This window comes from Poromitra crassiceps (genome assembly GCF_964638095.1).
Source record: "Poromitra crassiceps genome assembly, chromosome: 1".
NCBI lineage: Eukaryota > Metazoa > Chordata > Actinopteri > Beryciformes > Melamphaidae > Poromitra > Poromitra crassiceps.
In genome coordinates, this window is record NC_139623.1 from 82258324 (window position 1) to 82281927 (window position 23604).

The 23604-nt window shown below is 44.9% G+C and overlaps 1 protein-coding gene across 2 annotated transcripts in view; it reads left to right on the top strand.

The window, feature by feature from the left end:
* LOC310780467 (adapter molecule crk-like) overlaps positions 1-23604 on the top strand; it is a gene marked incomplete at its 5' end in the record, with an annotated part of 40062 nt that overhangs the window by 2663 nt on the left and 13795 nt on the right. For both annotated transcript variants that reach the window (XM_083641047.1, XM_083641046.1), the window contains one exon: positions 17583-18190. In XM_083641047.1, coding sequence (XP_083497173.1) covers positions 17583-18190 — 608 coding nt within the window. The remainder of the gene's footprint in view (positions 1-17582; positions 18191-23604) is intronic.

Sequence of the window (23604 nt, forward strand, 5' to 3'; positions counted from 1 at the left end):
TGGCTTTTCGCTGTCGCGCTGGGAGCCGGCGCACAACGGTGGGGGGCTCCGAAAATAGACTCTGGGTGCAGCACTAGAGCCCGACCGATATGAGATTTTTGAAACCGATACCGATTTTAGGGAATAAAAAATTACCGATAACCGATATATCAGCCGATTTTCTTTACATATGCGTAATATATACATAAACACACTCTTTTTGCAGTACTGATCAGTAAAAATATGGTTAGCAAACATGTGGCAAAGATATGTATTGGAATCAGGATAATGTAGTTTAAAATTAAACTTTATTCTCCAACAATAAGAATAGAAACATCTTTAGGCAGGTTTATGGTGGAAACTTATGTTTCCCTTTAACACGTTCACTGCCAATGACGTGTTAATACGTCAAAAAAAATCCAACGGTTGACTGCCAATGACGTGTTAACTCATTCACCGCCAAAGACGTCTTTGACGTCTTATCAGAAATAGCCATCCACGCCAAAGACGTGTTTGACGTGTTTTTGTTTTTATGAGTGCAGCGCGTAGTTGAAACACTTACCCAGCCTCTGACATGTCATCTGGTCCCTATCCTCAAAGGGTAGCCGACAGCACGTTATCAAACACATACCGCAGCTGTTGTTTGAAACGAGGAAGGAGGAAAAGAGGAAAAACAGAGAAACGCGCTTCCTTGTACAGAGGAAAAAACGCCATTGAAACGCCTCTCGGCGCGCTGCACTGCTGCCTTGCTGCAGGGCGAACCTGGATTGCCTAGTCAAACCCGTGACGAACATGATCGATCCGGTTCCAGCAGCGCCTGGTCCCAAAGCCAAGCCGCGGACCCGTTCCTGTGTCGTGTGACTCGTGTCGCAGCATTCGTCCCACTCCCAGCCCGAACGAGAGGAGGAAAACGAGCAGCAGAGGAGGCAAAACGCTGATGGGGAAGGAGGGGGAAGGAGGTGCGATCTAGCTGCAGGCAGCTGTGGACAGAACTCTCTCTCTCTGTGTGTGTGTGTGTGTGTGTGTGTGTGTGTGTGTGTGTGTGTGTGTGTCTGTGTGTCTGTCTGTCTGTCTGTCTGTCTGTCTGTCTGTCTGTGTGTCTGTCTGTACACTCACTCACACTGAGCAAACTGTATTGTTGAATGTAAAAAAAGCACTTCATATATATATATATATATATATATTTTTTTTTTGTCATTTGTGTCATAATGAATAATATTTACATGTCTGATGTCAATACAGTTCAAAATAAAAGAATTGAGAGCGAGTTCTGCATGATATTGTGTGCTGTACATAAATGCCATTTTCTGCAATTTCTTTTCTCAGAGAGGCATTTTGGGTGAAAACAGGGTGTATATAAATGGCTATAAGTAGAGTACAGAACATGCTAAAAGCTCACTTTTTTTTCCTGGTGAACCCAGAGACGTACATCTTCATTTTGAGGTATTGCAAATCACTCTGGTGCTAATAGATAATTTACTGTGGGTCTTGAAAGATGACCAACAATTATGAAAATCTTTGGCCTGTGCTAAATATTGGCAGTCCTAAACTGGCGGTGAATGAGTTAATACGTCAAAAAAAAGATTTTTTTTTTTTTGACCGTGGGATGTGCATCTAACCCTTTTACATCTTCTATATAAATATGGGAGCCACCGAACGTGTACAACCCATTCCACCGACCCACTAAGTGGCGACAGTGCTCTCCAGACTAGAAAAAGCCCAGCCAAAACTGCAGGGGAACGCGCGATGAAACCATTCTCATACTGTAAAATGGATTGGCGAAAACGCTTTCGTTTTCGCGCTGGTTGCTGGCGGTGGGGGATTGCAAATTTGCATAATAGATTATGGGTGCAACACACTTTGAAACACGCAGCATAAATAAGACCAGAATCGCAAAAGCTTAATCAAAGCTCTCAACCGAAACCCCAAGAAACGAGCGAGCCCATCCAGACTTGCCCAAAGAGCGGCCGCCAGCAGACAGGAGCAGCAGCAGCAGCAACTCGCTTGTGACACGCCCGCTGCAGCCAAGAAGAACACACACGGAGGGAGGAGTTTGAAAGAGAGGGGGGTTTCCTGCTGTTATGGAGGAAATTACTGTTCAAAACTATTGTTTAGATGTCTGACGTCTTACTGATGCCAAAAATGAATGGTTAAAGTGACTGTTCTATCGAATTTCACAAAAAGCTATTTATCTCAGCTTAAATTTTCAGACGCTGAAACCATGCTGTATTCAAGTGCTAATGCCTACATAACTACTAACTCTACAAACTAACTCTTTTAGACAGAGAAAGCACACATTCTATTAGTTCTTTTGAGATATTTTGTGTTCACAAAATCTTAGCAGAAAAGAATCCTCGGGTCTTGAAAGATGAGCCAGAATCCTCAAAAAAAACCTCTGGCAGAAGCTACCTACAGTAAAAAAAAAATGGCTGGCAGTGAATGTGTTAAGATGTGCCCACAAGTTGGATGTGTTTTTCTGTCTGCCGCTGCTTGATCCCTGACTGACAGAGCACTGACAGATCTTACAGGTGACTGTTCCAGATTCGTCCTTGGTGAAGTGTTCCCACACCATGCTTTTTCCACCGTCAGCCATCTGTAAAAAAAAAAAAAATACATAAATAAAAATGGTCATTTCTAACTGAATTATATATTATATTTGAGCTGGAACCAAACTAGTTTCCAGTGCATGTGTTCTGTTCTATTCTGTACTATTCAAAATAGCTTAATCTTAATTATTTCATTTTCCTATTTATATTTAGGGCCTGTATTTCAATGGATTGGTCAAAAAAATAAAAAATAAAAGTTGTTTTCTTCATTTTTTCTTGTTAATTTCAAAACATGTCATCTTCAGCAATATTTGGCTGCTAATGTTTGTGTATAAGGTTTACTTTATGGTCACAACTCGGTTGTTGTGACATTTTGATAACCGCATCAGCCGTGTTATTTGCTATACAGATTCAGGGCCTGGGCGACGGTAGAAAACTTTGTAATGCAATGACTGAAATTGTTCGGTTTGAGGGCGTACTGAACAAAACAGTTTCATATGAATGAAAACATGCTCAAAACAAACGGAGCGCTACTCACACGTATCTAATTTACTACTGTATAACGTTAACAGTCACAACTCATGAGACCGATTCAGGACAGTCTGCAGCGTCAGCCATGTTATTCGCTATACAGATTCAGGGGCGACGGTGGTAAACTAAATAAATACGACTGGAATTATTTGCTTTGATGACGTACTGAACAAAACAGTTTCATGTGAATACATGCTCAAAACAAACACAACTCACACATCGATAATCTTATTTATTGTGGACAAAAAAACTAACGTGTTTTTGGTAAGAAGCCATCAGCATGTGAAAACATGTACACATCCACTGACAAGGCATTTAACGTTAAGTAGCTATGAATTACGCTCGTTTTCATGGAGAGTAAATAATGGGGACGTTATATCTAACGCTACTTTCCTGCAATGCACGGTACGGTAAGGTAGCGTGAAATCATTATCAACACTCAACAGACTATCCTGGCAATGTTATCTGATGGGCTGCAGCCTGCATTTAATTTGCCCTGATGCGTGTTACCTTGCGGGAGGCTTAGCTAACGTTAGCATGCCTTTCAATGGGCTGCTGACAAACTACAAGTGCTTTGTGATAAACTGAGTGACATGGCGGTTTTCAGGCACATGGGGCAACATTATTGAAAGGGGAAATTAATGATGGGGTCATTGTTCCAGCATGTATTTCACAAACTAATGTTAACTTACCGTGAGGTCTTTGTAGTCAGCTGAGCTGCTGCTATCTCAGCGCATCTGTGCCGCACCGCTTCGGTTCATGCTCTGCTGAGTCATTCTGGAGAGCACACACCCCTCCTCACTACATTTGCTACAGTCAGTAATGGAGTCAGTGCACCCTCTGCTGGACAAACAATGCTAGTAGACACCCACAGCATTGTTTAATACATTTTATGGTCTCTAAAAAAAGTGGTCATATCGGCGTCCGTCGGCAAACGTGCACGCCGATACCGATATATCTGAAAATGCCGATATCGGCCGATAATATCGGTCGGGCTCTATGCAGCACACTTTGAAACGCGCAGCAGAAAGCCCAGAAAGCCCAGAATCGGACGCAGCTTCATCCCAGCTCACAACCGAAACCCCAGAAACGAGCGAGGCGAGCCCGATCCAGACTCCCCCGACGAGCGGCGGCCATCCGAACGTGGATCCGCAAGCAGCAGAGACTCGCCTGACAAGCAGCAGAGCGAGCAAAGCCACCAGAGACACACCCACAGAGGAGGAGTTTGCAGTAGAGGGGGGTGGGGGTGCTGTTATATTGAAGGAAATTACTGTTCAGATGTTTCAGGTCAGAAAATATTAGTTTCAGAGTCAGTGATTTGCTTGAAATGCTTAATTTCACAAAAGGCTCAATATCTCAGCTTTCTAGATGGAAATGCCTGTTTTTGCTGTTTTTGACCTATCTTCTCCGGCTGATAACTAAAGAACGGAAAATGATATCAATAAACTTTTTTTTGCTGCTGATACAATAGAGTCTCGTCGTTCTTTGTGCGTGTTCGGTGTTTACATAGTAATATCACACAATATTCTGTGGGCCTCGAGAAATCACTGAAAACGCTCTGAAACTCTGGCACTGGGACCGTCCGTTCTCCAAAAGTGGCTGGCACTCAATGAGTTAAGTAGAACAGATTTTTATTTTCTCATGTAAGTATGTAGTCGTTGTAATACAACATGGCATTTCTCCAGTAGCGGCTGGTGCATTTTTGTCCAGGGAGGGCTGTACCAAATATAGGCCTGGACAATAGGGTTGAAATCAATATGATAATCATAAGGATTCTTCTCAATATCAATATCATATGTTTCACGTATGCAAATACGTCTGGAAATACATAAAAAATGTGCACATCTATCTACTATCTAAGGGAGCTAGGGCTCTGTCTGGCCACACACACACACGCACACACACACACACACACACACACACACACACACTGATAATAATAATACATTTGTGTAATTTCGTTCACAAATTCAAGGTTTAGTAACACCCTTAACAGTCACTGTGGGATTGAAGGACACCTTTTGAAATGTGTCTCTCTGGTGTTAGAAGACCACCATATTGACTGAATGTTTCTGTATTAGAAGAATAACTAACTGAATGTTTCTGTGTTAGAAGAATAATGCCATATTAACTGAATGTCTCTCTGTGTTAGAACAACACCATAATGTAGGCCAGTGGTTCCCAAATGGTGTGCCTACTAGGCACACTGGTGGCTTAGGACAAGTCCAGGTGTGCCTTGGGATTTTGCATTATTGCAATTGCAAATACAGCCTAAAACTATACAAAAAGTGGGTGTGTTGCTGCTTTGATGTAGTAATTTTGCAAAGTTTCAAATTAATTCCTAGAGTAATATATTTTGTCAAATTTTATTTGACATTAGTAAATAAAAAACATTTAGAGTGATAAGAGTAATAGAGGCTATTTTGCACAGATAGACTTAGGCTATATAGGTGTGCCTTGAGATTTTGTAGTGCCATTTGGTGTGCCTTGGGCATGAAAAGTTTGGAAACCACTGTAGGCTATCTCTATGCATCTCTTAATACAATATTTCTCTTTACACTCTTTACAAATTATATAGCCATGTACATTGCACTCTTCACTACATCCTGTGATATCAGTCATTGTTTGAGACAGGTTATTTATTTTGTTGTGAAACATTACAGTCACTCAAATGCCAGTTAGGCCACACGCGCGTGGTTTACCGATGGCTCCTGAAGGCGTCATGTGCAGGACTGGAGAGGATGCAGCTGCAAGTGTTTGTCTGCTCTCAACTCCGTGAATCTCGCTTTAATCTTCATAACAGCAGCTCATTACCCGCTGTACACAACGTGCACTAGTTCTGCACAAGCACTCGCGGGTCTCTCCTCCTTTTACAGACTCTGTCACTAATCTCACCGCTGTTTACATGCTTTTCAGACTAGAACTAGCTAACACGCTAGTTATACTTAGCTTAGCTGTTAGCTATAGCTCTCTCCCTCTCGGTAAGATGTTCATGTTCATGTTCGTTACGCGCCTAACATTCATGTATATTTGCTGGAGGGGGAGAAATCTCCCGCTAGTGTTGATGTCCACCAGTGTGATGGCAGAGACACTGGGAAATGTGCGTTTGTTGCGTCGCGTGTAACGTTAAAGGAGAATTTCGTTTTTTTTTAACCTGGACCCATCTCCTGGCAATAATTATGATTTGGCCACTCACCCAGCGATGTCTGCTGCGTTTCTGGCCGTCCTAGCATTGTTTTGAGATCAATAGCGTCCAAGTCAGTTGTAAAATGGAGCTGATTTGGGGCCAAGTGTGAGCCTATCTTTCCTGCATCTAAATAGCTACCGTAAATTTCGGACTATAAGCCGTGGCTTTTTCCCCGTTTTTTGGCCCTGCGGCTTATATAACGGTGCGGCTTATCTATGGATTTTTTCAAAAAAAAAAAAAAAAAAATCTCTCTTTTTTAGCACTCTTTCTAACTATAAATCCACTTCTGTTTTAATTTCCTCTCTTGCCCTCTTTTCACCACACCGCGGACACTGTGTGCACTGTAAAAAAAAACAGGTGGTGTTGTGTTATGTTGTTTTGTTGAAATGTTAATAAATGGGAGCTTCCTCAAACAGCCATCTCTTTCCCGACAATCCCCTCTGTGCATGAACCCTTACATATGGTAATTAAACATTAAAACACAATAAAAAAAAAAATATATATTAAAACACCTGCGGCTTATAGTCCGGTGCGGCTTATATATGTAACAAACAGGCAACTTTGCTGCTGCGGCTTATACTCCGGTGCGGCTTATAGTGCGGAAATTACGGTATTTTTATTCCCGTTTTCGCCACATATGGTGGTTTTAGCGTAACCTATGTGGGGTTTGGCATAACCTTCGTTATTTCGAATCCCACATAGGTTACGCCAAACCCCACATAGGTTACGCTAAAACCACCACCGCAAAGCGTCCTACCTGTAGTTGGCCAGTCGGCAGGAAAGTATCGCGGGACTTTACGAGACTTGGTGACCGAGATCACGTTTGAGGCAATTTGATCCCTGGCAGACTCCAGGAAATGGCCTGGGGCGAAATATCACTCTGGTGGATGTTGAGGGATCACATTACGACGATATGTGGCGAAAACGGGAATAAAAATAGAAGACAGGCTCACACTTGGCCCCAAATCAGCTCCATTTTACAACTGACTTGGACGCTATTGATCTCAAAACAACGCTAGGACGGCCAGAAACGCCGCGGACATCGCTGCGTGAGTGGCCAAATCATAATTATTGCCAGGAGATGGGTCCAGGTTAAAAAAAAACGAAATTCTCCTTTAACACATTGAGTGCCAGCCGTTTTTTCAATCCTGTAGGTAAGTTGTGCCAGGTTTTTTTTTGAGGATTCTGGCTCATTTTACAAGAGCCGAGGATTATTTTCTGTTAAGACTTCGTGAACACCAATCATCTAAAAATAACTAATAGAATGTGTGCTTTCTCTGTCTAAAAGAGTTAGTTTGCAGAGTTAGTAGTTATGTAGATATTAGCCGTTGAGTACAGCATGGTTTTAGCGTCTGAGACAGCAAGCTGAGATAATCGCAGTTTTGTGAAATTCAATCAAACAGCAGAACAGTCACCTGCCTGTGATTGTGGGTGCCCTTGGGCGAGTCTGTATACTGTATTGTGTGTGTGTGTGTGTGTGTGTGTGTGTGTGTGTGTTCGCGCGTTGCTCCGCGGCTCTGGGGGGAGGGGATCTCTGTCCGTTCTTTGCCCCCGCGGCGTGTCTGTCTCCCGCTCTGTGTGCTCTCTCTCTCTCTCTCTCTCTCTCTCTCTCTCTCTCTCTCTCTCTCTCTCTCTCTCCTCTCGGGACTAGAGAGAGAGAGAGAGAGAGAGAGAGAGAGTGTGTGTGTGTGTGTCTCCAAACTCCTCCCTCCGTCTGTGCTGCGGAGTGCTCTGCTGCTGGGAGTTTGAGCAGCCTCTCTCCCTGGCAGCGAGTGTGGATAGGTCTCACTGTCTCTTGGGTTTGAGAGCCCCGATGAAGCCCCGTGCGACTCTAGGCTTTATGCTGCTCACCCAGTCCATTTCTGGAACCCCCCACCGCAGCAGCGCGAAAGCGTCCCCGCCTACAGTATGAGAATGAGGCTCGTTCGTTTCTGACTGTAAAATCGCCAAGCCATTTCCGCGGGAGGCGGCTGCTTTTGGTTGACTTTATCTCTGTCGGGAGAGGACCGTCGCCACCTAGCTGGTCGGTAAAATAGATTATACACATTCAATACTTCCAATATCTCAATAGGAGACGCGGGGGGCATTGATCCACGTAGCACCGTCAAAAAAACGCCCAGCTATTTCCTTGAAAATTAGAATGCTTTCTCCAGCACGGAAAGCCACAGCCACGGGTCCCGTGGCTGTGGCTTTCTCTCTGTCTCTGTCTGGAGAGAACTGTCGCCACTTAGTGGTCGGTAAAATAGATTATACACATTCTCTTCCTCCAATAGTGATATAGAAGACGTAAAAGGGGTTGATTGATGTCCCACCGTCAAATTTTTTTTTTTTTTATGTAAGACGAGATAGCTCGTCTATGGCACTCAACCGTTGGATTATGTAAGACGAGATATCTCGGCTATGGCACTCAACGTGTTAATTAGAAGAGGAATCCCGTGGCAGAGACACTGGGAAATGTGCGTTTGTTGCGTCGCGTGTAATGTTAATTAGACGAGGAATCCCGTTAATCACCTGTCCGAGTCAGTACTCGTTAAACACACCGCACGTGCAGCATGCATCAAGTAGGTTCCGACTGGTAATTAGTAACATCGGTCCGATTATAACAGCAATAAAATATCACATATATGTCACTCACAACAAGTATTAAAACATATTTATTTGGTGTATATTTTGCTGTTTGTTGCTGTACATATTTTTTTGCATGTTAAAACGTGGTTGCCCCTGGGGCAACCAAAGGCCAAGAAATGGTTGCCCCATTTTTTTTTGGGTTGCCCGGGGCAACCGGGCAACCGTTAATGTCGAGCCCTGATATTAGCCACTAAGGCTGGGCGATATGACGATATATTTCGTCTGGACGATAGAAAATGTATTTCGTCTCATATGATGCTCTCGTTTATATCGTTGTGTTGCAAATCACACTCTTTACGGCAATATTGTCCGTCATTTGGATGACACTGTGCTTTCTTCATTCTGTTTTCTTTTTTACTCACGTCCACAGTCCACACACGCACCAGACTCTGTGAAGCCCCTTGCGTCCCTTTATAAGTGGCACAAATCAGCCGGTGAGTAGGCTAAAGAGCAGGGAGATGTTACCTCCACTCCGTCCGCCTAGCCTACCCAGGCATTTGCGCTGTGTTAAGTCCGCGTTTGATCCATATTTGCGTGTGTCCTCCTAACGTTAAACCTGCAAAACATCTCCTCCCATCCTCTCATCAACATCATCCCAATGAAATCCCTTGAGGGCCGACAACAAAACGTCTATCGTTAGCTTTAGCTTTTAGCTTTCCCTGGTTGAGTTGTGATGGTTGGATAACCGTGAAATCCCGGAGTGGAGTACTTTTTGTTGAGTGAACTGAACTGGTAACATGGAAATCCCGAAGTGGAGCATTTTTGTTCCTTTATAAATGAACTGAGAGAACTGGAGTGAACTATAGGCTAAATAACTTTTATTCTACCCGTTTTGCTCTAATGTAATCTTTGAAAATCGAACTGGTGGTGTGGTTCAGTTTGTGTTTCATTCTACTGCCCTGCAACTAATTATTATTATTTGTGTTGTAAAGAATAGCCATGCTTATCTGTATTCTGAATGCATGTATCCTTTGTGAGGTTTGACAACATTTTAACTGGTTTAACTGCTACATAAATAAATGGCCATGTGGTCATTTTATATAAACTATAAATTGAATTTACAGAAAATATGCTATATCGTGATATATATCGGTATCGGGATATGAAATGACCTATATCGGGATATGAGATTTTGGTCATATCGCCCAGCCCTACCTATAACTCAAAGTGACACTCTCCTAACATCATGGCCATGAAGCTCTGAGGTTTGTAGTTTGCGTGTTGAGGTAGTGAGTGTAAAGGTGTGTATGTGGGAGGAACTTCAGCAGGTGGAGGAGGGGGACACAGGAGATGACAGGTTGAAGCCGGCATGGGAAGTGGCAGCTCACACTCCTGGGCCTCATATACATTATGTCATTCATAATCCTCCTCTTCAGCCTCGTCTTCATGGTAGGATTTTTAATTAACCTCAGCTCCACCGCAACCTGGTTTCCAAATGTGCCATCAGCATCAGCAGGCCTCCTGACTGCAATGGACATTTCTTCTAACAAATCCACCTTCCGCTTTTCAAGTGCATCAACATTTTGGTTTGTCTTGCACTTCTTTGCAGGGTTGTCAGCAGGAGAGGGACATTCCAAATGTTCTGATGTTGTGGATGACAGGTTTCCTGGATCATCAGATATCTGACCGGTCATCTGTGTCACTGACGATGTCATCGGTGTTCTCTTCTGCCATTGTATCTTTCAGCGCCTGATCAAGCTGTAACAAACAAATACATGCAAATTTAATAAATACAGACCACTAACAATACAAAAACAATTTATCTATCCTCCTGTGACCAAGCACGTAATTTTTTTCCCATTGTAGTGGACATTGTGTTTTTGCTCATATCTCTCAGACTATCCATATCACTCTGTTCAGTCCTGTTGTTTCTTGTGAGTTTTAAAATGGCATAACTTATCCACTAGAGTGGTTGTTATAACGGTTATTACAATAGAATTTACTTTTTTTCCCAGTTTTTCTTTGAAAATTGTTCTAAATCAGCCCGACACTTAATTTCAGTCAGGGAAATCGAAATTAACCCCCCAGGTCTCAGGAAGATAAACATTATCTATGTATACATATTTGTTATATGCATTGCAAACAGCAATGGTGACTGCATCTGCTAGTCTAATCTTTGTAGAGTCCTCTATGACCCATACTATAACTTAAGCCCTTTTCCCACATGCGTACCGGAAAATTACCTGTAAGTCAATATCGGACATTTCCCTTCACACTTCGGCTCGCGCATGTGGGAATCTATCAGCGAAATTGCCTGTATGTGGGGGGGGGGGGGGGCAGAGCGAGTGGGGGAGTGACGTGTCGGCAAAACTCCGAATGGTGAAATAAGTTTGCTTGTTTATCCGTTCACCTGCATCGCGTTGAAGCACTTTTTACAGACTGGCTTCATTTGATGTGTCCGGGCTTGCCTTCGCTGTCGGCAACGTAAGCAAAATACTTCCACTTTCGCTTCATGCATTTGCCCTGTCGGGCTGTGACTGAAGGAGGAGGACGGACTGTGGCCAGAGAGCGAGCAGAGAGGAGAGGGGAAAATCAGCACAGCACACCCACACATGAAGCTGACATAGGCTACTGCTCTTATTATCACAAGATCATTTCGCCAGTTTGCTTTAATGTGCGCGAATTAGGGATGTCAATTTTCGGTTAATTTCACTTTCGATTAACCGACGCTAATAATCGATTAACCTATCGGTTAATTCATAATTTTTTAATATAAAAAAAAAAAAAAAAAAAAAAAGGTTTTTTTTTTTTTTTTTTTTTTTTTTGTCTATTTACTCAATGAACTCATGCCCAAACAAGGCGTGTCTATTTAGATGCTGAAATGTTAATGCTTTTTGTGTTAGAATTTCTAACACAAAAAGCATTAACAAGCATTGACAAAAAGCATCAACATTTCAACACAAATTCTTTTTGTGTTAGAATTTCTAACACAAAAAGCATTAACATTTCAGCATCTAAATAGACACGCCTTGTTTGGGCATGAGCTCATTGAGTAAATAGACCAAAAAAAAAAAAAAAAAAAAAAAAAAAAATTTTTAATATTAACTGATAGACCGACAGCAATAACCGAACAACGACGTTAGCGACGGTTAATCGATTAACGGTTAACCGTTGACATCCCTAGCGCGAATGATTAGATTATGCCCGCTGGAACATTAAGCAACGTGTGTACACCTCGCCCATGAGAGTGTCGCGGAAAATGACTGCACCCGTTTCTCACTAGTATCCGCTAAAGCGCATACCGCTCTTCTGACAGGCTGGAAAGTGGTGAAATCTCCGCGACGACGGGGTCGCGCTTATACCGGCACGGCGCCTTTCTCACATGCAGGCATTAGACCACGTACCGGTCATTTTGCGGTACAAAGCGCATGTGGGAAAAGGGCTATAGTAAGTAGGGGTGCACCGATCGATCGGCAAGCAATCTGTATCGGCCGATTTTGACCTCAAATATGCGATTGGCTGATTGCTGATATTTTCTTATATATATATATATATATTAGGGATGGGCATTTTAACCAATTTAAATACTCGAGTACTCTCCTTCTATTATGAACGAGTAATCGGGTACTCGCTGTGGGGGGGGGTTTGGGGGGCTTTGGGGGTCCGTGTGGAAACACACGCTTAACCCAAATTTGGCTATGTTTAGCAGTTCATTTCGAATATCTATTACTATGGTAATGACACAGCAGGGATAATCTGCTGTGTATGGGGCTGTTCACACATATCGTTTGCATTTTTGCATGGAAAAAACACAACCTGCAGCACTTTTTGTGAGGAGAGGGACAATTAGGTGACGTTAGCTGCAGCTGTTGTCCCTACCTCAGATCTCTGGTGGTTGGATGGCAGCATTGGTTAGCGCTGCGTCGTCCGAGCAGACTTGTGAAACAAGCGAAGAAGGCTCATTTCCAATAGGCCTACATGCCCGGTACAATCCATTCTGCTTTATGATCAGTACAGTAACGTACATCAACGGATTACAAGGTCCGGTGTTCTGCCAAAAAGTGAAAACTGACCAGTGACCATAACGTTAGCTGCAGCTAAATAGTGATCGACATGAAGCAATAAAGTGATTCGTTCTCCACATTTCTTGTGGCGTTTTCAATGAGTTTTATCGGGGGGGCGTTGTGGAGAAGCGTGCGTCTGTCTCGTGTCGTTAACGGGAGCGCATCTCCACCAGTCAATTTTCATGATGAGCTGGGAAACTTCCTGTTAAAACTTTCAAAATAATAGTACTTAAACAAAAGTAAATAGCTTATTGATGCATGTTGGATGAGAAAAAGGTATTTCAACAAACAAAGCAGCAAACCTTGTATCAAAATACTCGTGATGTTAAGATTACGAGTGAAACTGTGGCTGTAAGGCATTACTCAAAATTAATATTAATGCCAATGTTACAATAAGGGTTTTATTTTGAAAGCCCTAAAGCAGATGACATACTTTTACATTCTGGCTGACGTGACGCCCGTGCAGTTATGCCTGTCTGAAACACAGCCATGCTGCCTGATCCACATGACGATGTGTGCGTACCATTTTTAAAGGGGTGAGGGGTGGGGCGAGTACGCGAACAGCGGAAACATTACTCGAGTACTGACGTTATGAACGAGTACTCGAGTACCCGAGTACTCCCGCCCATCCCTAATATATATACCGTATATATATATATAAAAAAAAAAAAAAAAAAGCCCTATCACTAATCAGGCTTTCCAATGATATAAAATACAATGCCAATTGGTATTATTAAAGGTAGGGCTGGTATGGATCACGGATAATCTGTGACCCGTACGGATCAGCCCCCACGGTTCGGCACACGGTTCGGAACGTCGTGGTCCCCCCCCCCCCCCCCCCCTTTCGTTTCATTTAACGTTTAACGTTAGTGTATGATAACGCCTGCAGCGCAGCCAGACACAGACAGGCATCATGGCAAGCACAAGTGTGCTTCCTCATCCCTTGTCGCCGCTGTAAAGTCTCTCTGAAGGCTGTGGCTAGTGGCTACTAAAGACAACAAACTTATTTCAACACCTCTGAAAAAGCACAGGAATGCGAGCAGCATGTTGCGGGCTGCACAAGATAGCGAGAGCCACAACACACACACACACGCGCACACGTTTCACGAACACATTATCACCGGACAGTTGAAATGTTGCCTTGGACACATAACAACAAAACAACACGTGGGGCCACCGAGTAGCATAACGTAGCATCAACGTTATGTTTCCAGACTTGCCCCGTCTGGTCTGTAGCCTATGTGTGTCAAGTGACTACGTTAGCTAGCAACAGCCAGGAAGTTAGGCGCAGTGCCACCTAAAACAGGAAGTTGGGTTGTTCTGCCTTCAGAGTAAAAGCATAAATTGTGTCATGAGAAAAAAATATTTTTTGAGCTGTGCAGGGCAACAAATGGTTAGAGAAGTATAATAGTATTAAAAATTCAAATCGAAAATCTAATTTTGAGAGAAAAAATCTGATAGCCTATATATATATTTTTTGCTGATCCGAAAAATCCTTGATCCGTGGCTCAAAATCCGTCACGCGATCCGATCCGTGGGTTTTCTGATCCGTGCCAGCCCTAATTAAAGGGGAGAAATAATCGACTGAAATAACGTTTCCAAACTTTTTTTGAGGAGTTTATATATCGGTCATCGGTGATCGGTCGATGATCGGTTGGGCAGATATTTCCCATAGGCGATCGGTGGCAAAAAACGTGATTGGTGCACCCCTAATAGTAAGCAGAGGCAACTGTTAATAGCAACACTCACGCTGGTTTCAGTGCCACGCTGGGTGACATGCTTTTTGAGAAAGTCCAGGCATGTTAACAGCCACTTCTGCTTCGAGGTCAGTGGAGTGTCCCCACTCCCGCTGGCTTTCTGCTTCGAGGTCAGTGGAGTGTCCCCTCTCCCGCTGGCTTTCGGTTTCAGGAGTTTGGAGTACTGGGTCCGTAGTGATGTTGTCCTCATCTTCACGTCTTCAACTGCAAACGACACTTTACTTGTAATTCTCGCTGCCAAACAGTTGATGCCCAAATTTGCAGCTACGTCGTTAGCGTTAGCATTTGCTAGCATTCACTCACCTGTTACATCCAACGGCGCCGCAATTTCGACCCATGCCCTTTCCTTGTCCGTCCTATTGTGATATGTCTTGCTCGATATATTGTACAGGCACTCGTGCTGTTGCCACAACTCGACGAGCCTATCTTCTTTTTGTGTATTGCATTGGCATGTTCGGTTGGTTCGGTTCCTCTTTGCTGCCATGTTTGTTGTGAGCGCTGCATTAACATCTGGGTATGACGCGTCGACGCACACACACACACAGCCAATGAGAGCGAGCAGACCGGTCTGCTCGCTCTCATTGGCTATTGTGGGTATTCCGTCGGGAGACAGCCATCGTAAATATCAAACATGTTTGATATGCCCGATTCGAGATCGGGCAGGCTCCGATTCAATCGGGAGCATTGCAATCATCTTATTGACACCACACACTATTATTTGGACAAATAATCAATTGAGACGAGCCTCGAATCGGGCCACGCCCCGCCCCCCCCCGAGGGGAATCGGGCATTAAATCGGGCCTTTATCCTCAGGGGCACTCAATTAAAATTCAAAGAGGTCCAGATAGAGAAAATTTCCTCAAGCGAAGGTCCGGAACATTGAGCTGGCATTATGATTCAGTGCCATTGAACTTAGGCTACTTCAATGATTGCAGTAGCCTAATGGTACAATGTCTGTATGTAGCTCAGTGGCCTTGTGGTTTGAGTGTCCGCCCTGAGACTGGGAGGTTGTGAGTTCAATCCCTGGCCGAGTCATACCAAAGACTATAAAAATGGGACCCATTTGCCTCCCTGCTTGGCACTCAGCATCAAAGGGTTGGAATTGGGGGGGTTAGATCACCAAATGATTCCCAAGCACGGCACTGCTGAGAACAAATTTCGCACACTCAGGTGTGTGACAATCAGTGGGACTTTACCTTTACCTTTAGTCAATGACTGACTGTTAAATCAAAATAAACATCAACAATGTTTATTTACAGTTTTCAGATTTAACTGGATTAATAATACACTACACTACTACTACTACACTATGTTCTTTTCTCATTTCAAGTAAAATAATGGCTGCATTTAGAAATAACACAACAAAGTGCTTTGGAAAAATTTGCATCTTAAAATAAAGTGCTTTAATTTGAGAAAAATAAGTTCCCCCTTTTCTTAACTCCATTTCACATTTTATCAGTCAGGCTCTCAGCCAACAAACCTCCTTTTCTCTTGATATAAGTGAGCTCCCACTCTGTCTGTGTGTCTGTCTTTCTATCTATTGGTCGCTCGCAATGCAAACTTTGCATGCCATTGGGCATGGGCAGTGAATGTGTGTGTGTGTGCGCTCAGTCTGGATTTGAGTGTGTGTTTGCTCATCATGTGGCGCTTCCATAGACAGCTGGTCAGGATCGCATCACACTTCACGAGACATACTGGTTTTGAACTGCTCGTGAGACCAATGAATGAACATGAGTCTGCCTGCTCTGGGGTAAAACTTAAGCTACTCGTTTCTTTTGAGCACGCGATGTGAAATTACTTCTATCTCTCGCATTTCTCAGAGTCTCGCCTCTCCTCCGTCTGTCCGTCCGTGTGTCAACTCTCCCGCAGCAGCAGCAGAATCGATTCACTTGTTGATTGGCTGAGTAGCGTCACGTGTGATGATTTACAGCGCATGCATTGGTCTGTGAGCTTCCTGACAGATAAACCAGTACCGTAATGGCTAGAAAAGCATGTGCCGGTTAAAATAGAAACGCTCTGTGAAAATGTAACTATTCAATGATTTGTAGGTTATAGGGCTCGGCCCGGATAGGACGGCGTCTGGGTCCGGATGCCGACCGGAGTCCGGACTTTGAGGATCGCTGCTCTAGTGTGTAGGCAGCTTTAGGAGCCAGGCAGAATGAACATCACCACTTCTTCATGTCATCCTCCAACTCATTAATAGTCTGAGGGTGTAGCACCAAGTTGCCATTTCCATTTTGATTGTTTTGTGGAGGTCCTCATGTACAACATTATAACGTTAGCGCAAACTGACTTTTCCCAACCCGGATGTTTTTCCCAAAGACGGAAGTCCCGCCTACCGTTTACTTCCGCGTTGAAAAATAAGGTGAATAGGGAGAAATTTAGTTAGTCATTGTAAACCCACAGCACAGTAAGGATGACATGTTCTTCATAGATCTAGCCTTTTAATTTTGCTCTCAAGCGCTTTCTCAAAGTACACCAAATTCATGCATTTTACTTTAAAATGTAAAAAAAATATCTTGCGGCGGGGCATGCCTCCACACCCCTCTAGGGGGTCTGTGGTCCCCCACCACAACAACTCAAGAATCCTGTGGGAAACACTGGTATTCAATAAAATTAGGATCGATTGTTTCCCCCCCTCCAAATTATTAATGCCATTAAATAGGAATAGGTCTCTTTATCAAAAAATTATAATAATTAAAATGACGGCCAATTAATAGATTATGGTGATTCGATCGTCTATCGCCAATCTCTAATCACCACGATTGGATGATATGAAAATAACATCCCTAGCTAACCGTGATACTCTGTAACTCAATGTTGTATAAAAAGCACCATCCACCAAAAAAAAAAAATTGGCGCTTGGTCGGTGATAATTCCGAACACTTTTTTTCTTTTTCTTTCTCTCTCTTTCTCTTAACAAACTTACCTACTGTCCTTTCCTCACCAGGTTTGGCTCCCCCTCGGTTTCGCATCGGGGACCAGGAGTTTGAGGCGCTGCCGGCCCTGTTGGAGTTTTATAAGATACACTACTTGGACACCACCACGCTCATAGAGCCCATTAGCAAGGCCAAGCACACAGGCTTTGTCAGCGCCTCAGCCGGGGTCCCCCAGCAGCCCGAGGAGGCGGAGTTTGTCCGAGCGCTGTTCGACTTCCTCGGCAACGACGAGGAGGACCTCCCCTTCCGCAAGGGCGACATCCTGCGGGTGCTGGAGAAGCCCGAAGAGCAGTGGTGGAACGCGGCTAACCAGGAGGGCCGAGCCGGCATGATCCCCGTACCCTATGTCGAGAAATACCGGCCCACCTCGCCCACCTTGGCTAGCCCGGGGCCCCCCGCTGTGGGGGCCCCAGGGCAGGGGGGACACATTGGAGGGGTAGCGGGCAGTACAGACGGAAGTTCGGCCACCCTGCCGGCTAACCCACTAGGCGACCCAGGCCAGTACGCTCAGCCTGTGGTCAACACCCAGCTTCCCAACCTCCAGAACGGGCCAGTCTTTGCCCGGGCCATTCAGAAGAGGGTGCCCAACGCCTACGATAAGACGGCACTTGCTCTGGAGGTAGCTATTCTTCCACCAGCCCTTCATTTTCTCCAAGGCCGTACTGCTCTTTCTTTTGATTTGACCTCTCTTCTTTTTGTCGGGCTGCCCTATATCTTCTCTCAGCTGAGGGGGAGTCGACTGTCCCAGCTTTGAATGGCTTACTCATGCATGTGAGCATACACACACATATCTTCACAAATGCAAGCAGAGAGCGTACATGCAGACACAATCTAGAGATGGCTGCATGCATAGAGAAAGGCAGGCACACAGCTTTCACAATGGCCTCTGTTTTTGTACACAGTGGGCCTTGGATGAATGTGAATGTTACATTCTACATTCATTAGCACTTGCGCTGAGCGAACAGAGTGTTGGCTATCCCACTTATCAAAGAGGGATTAGATACTAATGAAACAAGTGCTCCCCCTTGTTGCCCTCATCTTTCTCACATAGCTGTGCCACCCCCACCAGCATGTGCAAGGAAGTAGAACAATTACCCAGCAGCTGAACAGGAGCCAGTAAACCAGGCGCACTTGGTAAGATTAGGAAGAATTTGTGCTTTGGGTGCCAGAGACCGAGCAAATGTTACATCACTCATATTAGTGCTGCACGATTAATCGAATCGCAATCGCGATGTCAGCACATGCAATTGCATAACCTCAAAAGGGTGCGATTATATGTATGTATATATATATTACAAAAAATGCCTGTGTGTGTGCGCGCACCTCGTCTAACTTTACGTTACAGGCGACACAGCAAATAAACAAACACACGTTTGTCTGCCATCACACTGTACATCAACTTAGCTTAGCTAAGTAACTAGCCGATCAGAAAGAATGTAAACAGCCATGTGATTAGTGAGAAAGTCGGTAAAAGAAGGAGAGAGCGGCGGGTGATTATGCAGAACTAGTGCACCTTTAAGTGTACAGCAGGTAATGAACCGCTGCAATGAAGAATATAGTGACATTAACCGGGCTGTGATGGTGCGTTCCTTTATCGCAAAATAACTGGGATGTGGAGGCTAAATGACGTCACATCCGTTTTGTCAGCGTTCCATTTGCAGATAACTTGACCTGGGAAGTTCACTGGACACTGGCAGTGATGTGTGTACAGCTGATTTAATGATACACAAACAAGACAGAAGTGCTAATAAACAACATTTACTACGATTATACTACTGTTGTTGCGCGGTGCAGCCATCTTGGATTTTTTTAGGTCGGGGCTGCTGAGGCTCCTACGAGTTTGGAATGGGAAATACCAGCTCTGGTGACTTCACCGTCGCAGCTCGTGACCTTTGAACCGTAAGATTACCAGTTCCCAGTTATAAAGGAATGCACGATGAGAACAGAGAAAACACTTGGAGCTGCAGAAGCACACTTCAGGGTCTGCATGTAAAGTCTCTGCACGTACTGTAACTCTCTCTCGCAGCTGCAGAAGCACCCTTCAGGGTCTGCATGTAAAGTCTGCACGTACTGTAAAGGTCTCATTATAGTCGAGCGAGGCTCCGCGAGTTATTTACGCAGTCTTTTGTTTTTGTGCCCTCAGCCTCTGATGGAAAATACAATCGATCTCATTGCAGCCTTAAAGGACGGCTTTTCCGTGGGGAATATGAATATATATTAAATCTCACGCCCCTAAGGTTTTCGAATCCGTTGAAATTTTTGAAATTGGTTTTTCACAGCCAAAGCTATCAACCATCTCTCACATATTTTTTGGCCCTGCCGACGCGTTTTGCGTCATCTGGGCCAAGTCCACCTTGCGGAAGTCGAGCACCTATGAACTACACTACTTGTGGGCCTGTGCTGCCATGGTCCCGCCTCTAGAGGTCCTCCACGCCCCTTCAGAGGTCTGAAGAAAAACAAAAGGCAGCCATCTTTTTCAATCACCTAGCCTACGGTAGCTAATGTTAGCTTTCCATAGCTCCTTGCAAAGAGACCATATCTCGGGAACGGAAGCACGTCCAGACACGGGACTGGCGGCATTGGAAAGCTCGTCAAATTTTACATCTAGTAGTAGGTGCGTTGAAGTAACGAAATCAACGCTGAGCAATGTACCCGTTTTTACACATTTTTACATGAAATAGTTACAACATCAGATGCGCGTAACTCCTTGGAAAATGCCTTAAAATGCATGAAATTTTTTTTATGAAGACATCTCCCGACATATATACTTCGGTTTAAATTTGGTGCAATTTGGAGGCAATTTTATTTTTGATTTTTTTCTTCTTCTCATAACTTTTTTATGTCGAAGCCTTCTTCTTCTTCTTCTTTGAGTTTTATGGCGGTTGGCAAACATATATGTGCATTACCGCCACCTACTGGAGTTTGATATCAGCCAAATGCCTGAGGGGTGGGCGTGGAATCTAAGGCCACGCGAGCCCAGTGCATTGTGGGAACTGTAGGATTTCGGCTCCCCGCACCCGCCCCTCCCCCCCACCAGCCCCCCCCCCCCCCCCCCCACACACAGAGTGGATTTTGGTTGATATCTCTGGCTGTAAACAACCAATTTCAAAAATTTCAATGGATTCGAAAACCTTAGGGGCGTGAGATTTAATATATATTCATATTCCCCACGGGAAAGCCATCCTTTAACAATGCGGTCGTTTTCAATTGTTTGAGAGAGAAAAAAAGACAGACTGGACTAGGCCGCAGCCGCGGGCTCTCCTGGCAACTGGCCGAGCATGGCTTCACTGCCCGGCTGCTCTGCTACAGCCTACTCCGGTCCTGAGCGGTGCGCAGCATTGTAATATATGGAATATGCAATCAGTTTAAAAGGGATTTAATTGTAACGTTACTTACAAACATTATGTCCCGTTCTTTTTAAAGAGATACTTAACACTTTTTCCACTTTTTTCTGCTGTAAATAGCCTAGGTTGTGTTTGTAAAAAAATAAAAATAAATGTTCGTCTGTTTGCATAGGTATGTGAGAAGAGATGAGGAATTACTCAGTTTTACAGTAAATGTCAGGACTTTGACCTGGATTCATCAAGAACACAGCTAATTTCCAGTACAATATTGATTTTCAGCAGGAAAAAGTGGAAAAAGTGTTGAGTATCTCTTTGTAGTATTTTGTAGTTTAGGTTTAGAGTAGTACGTCTGGTAGTACGTCAGATAGCCTAGGTTATGTTTTTTGTAAAAATAAGTGTTCGTCTGTTTGTTGAGTTTAGTTTAGTGGCCAGTAGGGCAGCGCCGGTGTCACGGCCACCACCAGCAATATGCTGTGTTTTATTTAATATTTCGGCTGGTTAGAATGCATTTCAAGAAACTGCTCTAGCTAGCTTTCATTGCAAAACTTCGGCCGATGCTAATTAGCCGACTCCTGTCTGCCTGCATCACGTTAGCATGTTAGCCAGGCTAATATGCTTGAGGCTAATTAGCCTCGAGCTACACTGAATAACACAGAATCCGACAGCTTTGACTTGTGTTGGCTCGCTCCCCCAGTGGTCCCAACGCATCCATATAGTTCTACTACCTTCAGATAAAGGTTGTAAGCTCACCTGTAACTATCGGTGACAATAGGCTCGTTTGAGTTGACTGCCGCCTCGCCTGGAAAGCAGACGAGTGCAGGCGAGCACAGTCGGGCGAGGCGTCAACAAGTCGAACACCCCCGCAGCACACTCACTACACTTTCACAACAATGAACAAGGCTCATTAAGGCTTAGTTTTATAACTTTTACCTGCTGCTCCTGCACATCACAGCACAGGCTAAATGATGCGACATAAATATACATTATGTAAAGTCATTGCATAAATGTGTTTTTATTGAAAAAGTGGCATCAAGTAAGCAAGTCTTGTTGGCGTGGATATCACAGTGTGCAACCATGTTACGTTACATGTTACAAACTGCCCATTTCACTATTCACGTTGTATTTGCGAGGGGTATATATTGTAACAAAGTGGGTATTTGTCCAAGGAACTGGAGACTTGAAGTTGGTACAGGCTCTTTATTCTTGTCTTCTCAATATAGCTCCTAGCAGCTAGCTTCACTGCTAGCTCTGCAACCACCCGGTCAGCTTGCCCACCATGGCCTGACTGGCCTCCGCCCCGGCCGCTGGTCACATATATCCCCTTCCCCCTAGGAACACACCCACACATATCAGTTCCTAGCCAAGCACGGAAACACCCCAATACACGTAATTACCCGATACGCTACATTTCCCCCACACAAATTTAATGTCGCTTCCACGCGACATGCACAACCCACCCACATCCCCCTGTACCAAAACACACCCAACACAATATTTTTTCCCATCACCACATCAAATTCTAATTCCCCAACAAACAGTCTTTTCTTTTCAGCACCCCCGTCATAATGTCCAGTTTTTCATTAGGTACTCCGTAATGTCTAGTTTTCCATTAGGTACCCCCATAATGTCTAGTTTCCCATTAGGCACTCCATATGTCTAGTTTTTCATTATTTCCTTCTTTTTCACACATTTCAATTCAAACACAAGCCCCCACATTTCCCTTAGCTTTTCTTTTAAACCCCATTTCCATCCCCCCTTTTCCCAGCTTCTGTCCCGCCTGAAGCACTCTTTTCGGTCCCCCCTTTTTGTTTGTTCCAGTAGCCAAATGCCCGAACGAGCACCGGATCGACATCCTCGTCCTCCGGTCTCCACTCGCGCCCGTCGACTCTCCAGCTGACCCTGGCGTCGTTCTCCCGGCCTCGCACTCGCTCGTTTTTCCGTCCCCCTCCTCCAGGGTTGAGGACAGCAGAGCGAACACCACCGGCGTCGATCTTCCCCTCGGCTCTCCGCTCGTTTTTCCGTCCCCCTCCTCCAGGGTTGAGGACAGCAGAGCGAACACCACCGGCGTCGATCTTCCCCTCGGCTCTCCGCAGTGCAACGTTAGGGGGTGTATAGCGGTTAGGCTGGGCTGGTTCCCCCGGCGGTAACCCCTCTCGCTCACTCGGAGACACGAGCGTCGCTCTCCCGACTGTAACAACGCTGCAGACGATGTCCCTCTCTTCCCTCTGGCTGTTCCCCTGCAGCACCGTTCTCCTATCCGTCACCACATTCTCTTCTCCCCGGCTGCTCACGCTCTTCCCAGCCTGCGTCTCACCTCCGGCCTCCACACTCTCAGTGCAGTCCCTGGCCAAGTGCTCCGGTGACTGGCAAGTCCAGCAGAGTCTCACCTGTCCGCCGCCTGCACGTCTCTCTTCTCCCGCTGCCCCCCGATCTCCGACAGCCTCTGGACACTCTCTGGCTAGATGTCCGATCGCGCTACATGCCCAGCAGGCTCCCTGCTGTCCATGTCGTTGTCCCGCATACCCGGTCCGTCTCCCGGGACCGCCTCGGCACCACCTCGCCACGTGGCCCGGCTCTCTGCAGGTCCAACACAGTCTCTTCCGTGGCTCCTCCAGCCGCTCTCCCCGCTGCATTACCTCCGCGCTCATCAAGTCCACCCGCTGCATGACTTCTCGCAGCGCCCGCATCA